Source organism: Papaver somniferum, chromosome 7 (genome assembly GCF_003573695.1).
Source record: "Papaver somniferum cultivar HN1 chromosome 7, ASM357369v1, whole genome shotgun sequence".
NCBI lineage: Eukaryota > Viridiplantae > Streptophyta > Magnoliopsida > Ranunculales > Papaveraceae > Papaver > Papaver somniferum.
Genome location: NC_039364.1, coordinates 198,778,483 through 198,787,118, shown reverse-complemented (window position 1 = coordinate 198,787,118; position 8,636 = coordinate 198,778,483). Strand labels below are relative to the sequence as shown.

At 35.9% G+C, this 8,636-nt stretch overlaps 1 protein-coding gene across 1 annotated transcript; it reads left to right on the top strand.

Annotated features, from left to right (window-relative positions):
* Positions 1 to 3,642: 3,642 nt before the first annotated feature.
* Positions 3,643 to 4,872, top strand: LOC113295787 (F-box/kelch-repeat protein At3g23880-like). Its single transcript, XM_026544109.1, has one exon. The coding sequence runs from the start codon at positions 3,643 to 3,645 to the stop codon at positions 4,870 to 4,872; it is 1,230 nt and encodes a 409-aa protein (XP_026399894.1).
* The last annotated feature ends 3,764 nt before the right edge of the window (positions 4,873 to 8,636 follow it).

Below are 8,636 nucleotides of genomic sequence, written 5' to 3'. Positions count from 1 at the left end.
TGAATTGAGTAATAATGAAATCATATGAGGGGTGTAGTGTATGATTTCCTGCAACTACATTGATAGAGTTCGGTTATAAGAGAAATAAAAATAATGGGAAAAACAGTAAGGTTCAGTTACATGGAAAAAAAAATTCTTATGTTTTTAACCCTAGAGTTCGGTTACATGGCAGTTTTAAAATTTTTGCGAAACAACCGACCAAAGTTGATAGAGTTCGGTTATAAGAGAAATAAAAAATAATGGGAAAAACAGTAAGGTTCGGTTACATGGTAACTTTTTTTCTTATGTTTTTAACCCTAGAATTCGGTTACATGGCAGTTTTATACATTTATGCGAAATAACCGAACTCGTCAGTTCGGTAACATAGTTCTAAAGCATATAGAACCGAACTGTTCTTAGTGTTCTTCAGTTCAAGGAGTTTAGTTAAGAACCTAGGGCAACAATAAAACACGTTCTAACCGAACTCAACACTATAACTACCATTTCAAGCCTATTTTGATGATTTCTATTCAATTGAATCGATGAAAAACAAATAAAAATGAATGGATTTATCGGGAAATACCACCGGATCGGTCCCATGCCAGATTCAGGGTTGTTCTTGCGACTGTTACGACGAATTAAAGCTTCACCTTCCGGTTCAAGTTATTCGTCAATTTCATTTGCTTGATTAGCTAAATGTCCTAATGGTGGACCTGTTCCTGAGAGTCTTTTGGTTTGCTTTCGAAGAACCATTATATACTTGATTGATTAATCGACGATGAAAATTTTATGAATCGACGATTAATCGATGAAGACAAGTTTGAAACGAAGAAGAAGAGAAGAAGGGGAGAAAACAGTTCTCCTTGCGGCAGATTTTTTTTTCCTTTTAGATTAGGTTTCACGATTTAAGGTAGGGTTAGTGTTAAGGTTAATGTTAATTAGGTTAAGGGAAAATTAGTAAACTCACTAAGTAGGGTTAGTGTTAGGACATCCCATATCATTGTAGGGTAGATGGACTTATAAAACAATGGTCCCCCCCAAAAAGGCTGGTCCCCAAAAAAATCGTTCTAAAATAAATCAAAATGGGAAACTTAGGCGCAGACCCAAAGAAAATAATATTCTTATTGTCAGGCCCACAATTAATTTTAGATACCGTGACACCCAAAATTATCTGAAATTATTAAGATTCAATACATAACTCGTTATGCATACTAATTTTTCAGGTATAACTCGTTATGCAACCTAATTTTTTAGGGGTATAATTGGCAACGCAACTTGGATATAACATATCTAAAAATCCGCGCCTTGGAATTTTACAAATTTTATATCGTTGGAAATCTTTTTAAGAGAGCTACACAACGAGTACGAACAACAATATCAAATTTTTGTTTTTCACGAAAAAATCGGAGATGATCATCATTTTTGGGAAAAATTTCGAAAACAGACTACATATTCGTTATGCAGACTCCAAAAAAAGATGCATAACACATTATGCAGAAGCATAACGAATCATGCAACCATTTTTTCGACTGCATAACAAGTTATGCATCTGCATAACAAAGTTATGCATCTATAAGACGTTATGTAGCCATTGTTTTGGTTGATTTTAGTGCGTACTAGAAAAATGATGCATAATGCGTTATGCAGCCATATCTAAGGATGCGTATCAGGTTATGCATCCATTTTCTCGATGCATAAAAGATTATGCAACAATTTTCTCGATGCATAATGCATTATGCATCAGTATTTTGGATGCATATCTGGTTATGCATCCATTTTTTCGACTGCATGATGCATTATGCATCAATTTTTAATTTCACACAAAATAACAAAGACGCCGGATATTGTGTTATGCACCCAAATCTACTGAATCCACTACTTTAGTATTTCTCCCCACTATTATGAAATTTCCAGACCAAAGTCTAAAAAGATGAACCGAATGGTTTCCTGATCCATTCTCATTCTCTAATTTTCTAACTCCTCCATTATTATAACACGTTATAACAAAGCAGAATTTTATAACCACATCCCTATTTTGCTCGTTCAACTCCCAAACATCACAGCCATTAGAATCACCAGCAAACCATATCAGTCATCACCATCATTTCCCATCGTCTTTAGTCTTGTTACTCGAGTTCCATCTCTGCCAAGCTTAACTGTACTAGTCCATCATCTCCGTAGACATCCAGCTTTGCTAATGCCAACTCCAACTCTCCATCAATGATCAACTTCATTCCCTGTTCAGCTTACCTCACCAGCGACCCCCGAGAATCACCAGCTAGCATAACTTCCAAGCTTCATCGTTACGTCAATGTTCTCTTCATTGACAGAAAATAATCTCTGTTCTATCTCTTTCGTAATCATCCCATGTCACAACAATCCCCAATCAATCATTCATCCACCATCATCTTTGTCAGGTTCTCTTTGCTTTTTTGTTTTCTCAGCTAACCCAAAACCAATACAAAATCCGATATCGGCAGTAGCAACGATAACCTCCAATAACAACCATCTCCGTCACAACTCTGTTTTATCATTATACTCTCATACCTGAACTATCATCTTTTAGGCACCATCACTGCCGGCTTCAAACTCGATATTCGACTCCCTGATCAGTTCATCAGACCTTCGCAGCAACTCAGCCTCCATCAATCATCACTGCCTCGTCCTTCTTTCAACTCTCGTATCTCTGTTACATACTTCACCAGCCATCAACACACCAAGCTCAACAACATCACCTACTATATTCTTCTCGAGCAGCAACAAAATTCTATATTACAAGTGGCCGTATTTCCCTGACTTTGTTTCACAGAAGCTATCTCCGTCAACTGCCAATGGAAATTCCATTAACAAAATTCTATATTGCTGTTTGTTTGGAGTTCGATCTGATAGAAAGTAAGAAAGGTATGACTTTTAGTTCAGTTGTTGGATTTTCAAACCCATCAGCTCAGTTTCAACCTTAGATTCAAAACCCTAACTTCATTAACAACAACAGCAACAGTAGCAGCTGTAATTCTCTTTCCTCTTGTGTTCTTGAACGTAACAGATGTAAAACCCCCTTTCAATTCTCGAATCTTGGTAACTTTCCACTGATTTTATCACCCAATTTCAGAGAAAAGGAATTGAAGAAGAAGAAGAAAAAGAACGAAACAGAATTTTATAAATTATGGGTTTGAGAATAATTTTTTCCTGAAAAATGGGTGTGCGCCTTCAGATTTCTGGGTGTGAATTTCACAGTGGAGAAAATCTGAAAAATGGGTGTGAATGTAGTTTTCACAAATAATACAGTGTATCCCAGACACAGTGGGGTTGGGACCTACACTAAACCCATCTTTTGCAACCACCGGGTTGAGAGTGGTTCCATCCCACTGCGTCTGTCGAGACACACTGCGGTATTCAGCCCGTGAGTGTATTAGTCCTGAAAATAAATAGATTCCATGGGGTTTTAAGTGGACAAGTGCGGAAAAGAGATGTTGGCATAAAAATCCCTTTAAAATAGGGGCCATTTTCTTCTCTTCTAGTGCTACCAGTGATATTGCTTGTTCTCATTCTTTTAGGTTTAAAAATAAAACGAAAATGGGGCGATCAAACCAGAGACTCAGTCGTGCGTGTTGGTTTAATCATCAGTCAGATTCATTTCTTGAAATCGATCTTCATCTTGTATGAATGGGTGGAGATTGTGTTCTGCCACAAGATTTGTTAATCGAAATTCTATTATGGCTACCTGTGATATCTCTGTTACGATTCAAGACGGTCTGCAAATTATGGCGTGCGACAATTGAAGGTTCAGATTTCATTTATCGACATGCCACCTTTGAAAATTCTTCCGATAAGATAGGTAATTTCATCTTTCAATCTAGACATAGACCTTTTTTCTATAACTTCAAACCACATTTTTTCTCGTTATCCCCGTCTTCATCTCGCGGAGAACGGGAATGGGTCTACAAATACATAGGTGTGCCACCACATCTAGCCGAGGCTGAGGCTGAGGCCGAGGCGGAGGATCTGGATCAGGAGGAGCTTCCTTTTAAAGTAACATTGGCGGGTTCTTGTCATGGCATCCTTTGTTTACATGAGGTTGAACCTAGGGATATTATTCTTTGGAACCCCGCTACTAAAAAGTTTAGACGGCTTCCAAAATCATTACCTTTCCTGGATGAAACACTTCGGTTTTGTTATGATTATGTTGGGTTTGGTTTCGATATTGAAACTCACGATTACAAAGTGTTTCAAAGCACTACTTTCCAATCGGACTCTGATCACCTAACAGAAACTAGAGTTCAAGTATACAGCTTACATTCCAATTCTCGGAGGTGGTGCACTGATTTGCGCACTTTTCCTTCTTATAATCATAATAAAAATCAAGGTCGGTATCTTAATGGTTGTTTTTATCTCCTCGGAAATAATTTTTACAGAAAGGAAGTTATTGAAAATTCTAAGCTCTGGAAGTATACTGATTCAGAGCAAGTGATTCTCTCCTTCGATTTCAGCAAAGAGAGTTTCAGAATGATACCTGCTCCAGCGCCATGTCTCACTTGGTTGTATGTCATAGGAGGTAATCATGGAAAGATTGTTTGTCTTAATTATTCTCATTCTGGTGATATTGATACACATCAAATATATGAGCTGAATGCTACAATGATCGAGGAGAATAAAGAGTATTCATGGAGTAAATTATATACAACAACTAGAGATCGTTGCCGCAGTTTCAATGGTCCTCTGGAGATCACAAGAAATGGAGTGTTCGGTTTTATAGATTGTTTTTCAAATGGTCGCATGATGTTATTCAACCTTCTTACAGAAGAAATATTTGACATAGAAATTAACGACACCTCTTTGGAAGGTGAATTTGTGATCCAAACTGATGTTTACAGGGAGAGCTTAGTTTCAGTATAATTCAGGGCTCAGCAGCAGTAGCTATAACTCTATACATGGTAATGATGAGAGTTTGATACATCTTATACTACTAAACACTAAACAGACTTTGGGATAAATTACATTTTTGAGGAAACATTATACAAGGAGAACGTAGTCTCAGTTTTTCTTATGCAGTGGAATACTAACTTAAAAAAGGGAAGGAAAACATATATTCTGGCAAGCTTATCTGGTGCTTGTGGAAAGAGTGGATTGCAACAGTGTTCAGTGGCATAGAACGGGACTGTAGTGCTTTAATAGCAGACATCATCAAGCTGCTATCCTTTTTCAGGTCTGGTTCGAGAATAATTTACACTTACTGGAAAATGGAATGGAAATTTCCCCAATTATTGTGGAGTTAGGCTGTGGGTCCATCTTTTAGGCAGTTGGTTTATTTTGTTAGCTCTTAAACCGTGGCTTCTATGTTTTCTTTGAGCTTTATCTTCTCTCATGTATTTCTTTGATGTACCTTTGTTTTGTTATGTGTTGATTTTCCTTTCTTAACTATCGAGCAAAAGGAAAGAAAAGAAAGGAAAAATAAGGGTAACTTAGTCAGTAATATGTGTTTGAGTATAAGATGTATCAAAAAAAAATCAAAATCTATACAGCATCATTTTTTTCATTATACAACTTGCTCTGAAGCCGAAGATTATTAATCCAAATTTTGTGGGGTTCATGCTATGCTATTTGGTTTGGTGTCCACTGAATGTTTTTTTGTTAGAGTCTGTTTTATCAGTATCATATCAGTATCACTTTGCATGTATGAATGATAGTATTTAACATAACTTTCCAGCTCCAATTACTTTTATTTTTGAAGATTATAAACAGCAGTAAGTAATGGTCGGAAGCATGGGCTACATGTTTAGGAAATGTTAAAATTTGATTTTGATTCCTGCACAATATAGAATGATAAGTTTTCAATGGGGATCACTTTTTGTCAACTGATCATATACTCCATGTTGCCGACGTCGGTATGTATGCTCCCACAGATTGTTTGAACAACGGAAGTTGCACTGCGGTGCTGCAATTTCAGTTTTGTACTGAGAGGCTTCGTTCCAAATGTGTTCTCATGTACGCACACCTGCTAGCTTGCTGATCTTCGAATAAGATTATTCTGGTATTCTTTTAACTTGCAGAGTACATAGTGAAGAAAGCTAAAAAAAAAGCTTGTCCTTAAGTTCTATTCTTCAAAATTTTCTTTGGCTTTTATAAGGTTTTTTCTTTTAAGTTTTAAGTTTTATGTTAATCTATTTGAATCTGTAATTTTGTAGGCAAATGAATGTTGCGATAAAATTGAAGACGGAGACTGTATCTGGTAGGTGGTAATGGTAATTCCAAAGTATTTATTTTGTGTAGTTTGTGGTTAATTTTGTGTGGATTATTTTGTCATTTGGTTACCGTTACCCTAAATCTACTATGTGCGGCATGATAATCAATTCAAAACTTAGTTTGTCTGTTACATGTGGTTATTGGATTAGTGGTTATACTTACAAGTAAGTTTAAGTAGCATGATAATCATATGCAGTATAATTCTACTTAATCCGAAACTATTTGACATTACAGGGGAGGTTTTGGATTTTGGGCTACTTTACGAAGAAAAACCATGTGATTCTTTCCTCATTACCGTTCTTCTCCTGTTTCATAACTCAATCACAAATTAAATGATTCTTAAACATTTTTCGTGGTTGATATTATGGTTGTGTTTGAGTTTTGTTCAAATTTTAAAGAGTTGATAATGATTATAAATCTTAAGATTTTTATCCAATCTATCTCACCCTAAACCCGAAAATCCTTTTCATACCTGAACCCGAGCCTGTACATTTTTGAAACTTGTTTGAACTTCGATGAAAGTCTAATGCATCAATATTAGTTAAATGGATGAGAGGCGTTGGTAAGTTGCTAGGTTATTCTTAATGATTTGTATATAAATGATTTGTACTTAGCTAAATCTTCTCACTTCTCAGTTCATGTTTGATGTAGTTTATTATTGATCTATTTGTACTTTTGAGGTTTCTTGTTTCTGTAAGTGTACTTCAACATTAGTTTAGTTGCTTATTCATGAGATACCAATTAGAGTGGTTTATCCAACCAACATGAATTTTCACGAGTCCTATACATATGGGATTCAGGCATTCAGCTGTTTTTGAAGAAGAAATTCATTTTTGTTTTTTAGAATTTCTTATACTGCATAACTAAGTCGCTGGCTGACAAACTGAGGGATGTAATATGCATGCAGGCTGCAGCCTTTTACATAACCTGCCATATATGCTAGCTATCATTTCCTTTATCCTTCTATTGTTATTATGATAATCTTCAACGCCATATCATTATATAAATATGATTGGTTGATGTCCGAGTTCGCTTGTAAGGCTGCAGCCTGAAGGACGTTTTGGTCTCCCTGAAGGAGGTTATTTCTTGGCAGGATTTTATTAGGTCTCACTGAAGGAGGTTTTGGTCCTGTCTGCAAGGTAAAAACATCAGAGCAGCATCGAGGTTAGAGAGTTTTTGTTTTTTCCAGCATTGAAATTTAATTTCCTCTTCCGGATCCTTAGAAAAGAAATTGTGTTCCTGTACCCACCAGGTATACTGTGCTAGATTCTGAAACATAACTGGTAGAAAAAAGGGCAGTGTTGATCTCCATAAACCCAACAGCTTGATTCGGTTCTTTGATAAAGTTTTATTTGGGGCTGTGGTGATAGCAAGTAAATTGGAAACTGAAGTGGATGTTTCCATTTTATATATTAGAAGCATGTGAATTGTTTATGTACTGTGTCTATGCTTCGGTATTGTGTTCATTTACAATTCTCTTGCTGGCAAGCAACAATAAAGGTGATTCTCTTGTAATGTAATTATGTGCAGTGAACAAAGTCTCTTTTAACATAGATTAGAGATTTCGTAATTTAGTTTTAGACATAAAATCTTTATTTAGTTCTTTTACCTTTTGGCAATGTAACTATGTGCCGAAAGAGCAAAATAAAGTTGCAGATATTCTATCAAAATCTGCTAGAATTGAGAGACTGTGCTGTCTGGTTGTTAGATCCCCTGGTAACATCATTTTTCAGTTCCAGGATAATAAAAACTTTGGAAGCTCTTCTCAATAATCAATTCAATCTTTCAGTTTCAAAAAACAAAAAAATAAATAAAGGTAAGTATAAAGACCGAGTGTGATAAAAAATAAATAAAGGTAATTCTCTTGTACAAAGACTGAAGTGTGATAGAATTTATTCTCTTTGATACAAAACACTGACCCCACCACGTTTGTTTTCTCCTGTATATAGGCAGAGGGTTTATATCTATATAAATACGATAATTAATAGGGAGAAAGCCAATTTTATTAGGGGAAAGCTGATTTTGGGGTGAATTAAAAAGAAAGAGGAAAGCCAATGCGCTAGTATACATGATTATAAATTCTCCCTTGTGAAACAAAAGACGATCAGTTCCAAAGACATCAGCGCCAGAGGATGAAGAAAAATATTTCTCGCCTATCAATTTTTTGCATTCCCAAAAGGGTGCACACATGAATGATGGTGAAGTTCCAGTTTTCTAAACAAAGAAAAAGTAAGATGAAAATTTATGTTTCTGAGGATTCAGCTATGAATACATTGCTTTGTTTACATTTTTGTGGGAAATGGATGATTCTTGTAATCATTAGATGGAAACGAAGTCGACGAGAAACAAGAAGAAGAAGAGGCGCGCCACGTTTCGTGTGTTAATATTTTTATATAATAGGATCGGGAAAGCGTTGA

What these genes read in the sequence shown, in the direction of transcription:
- LOC113295787 (XM_026544109.1), top strand. Translation starts at nt 3,643, where the DNA reads ATGGGTGGAGATTGTGTTCTGCCACAAGATTTGTTAATCGAAATTCTA.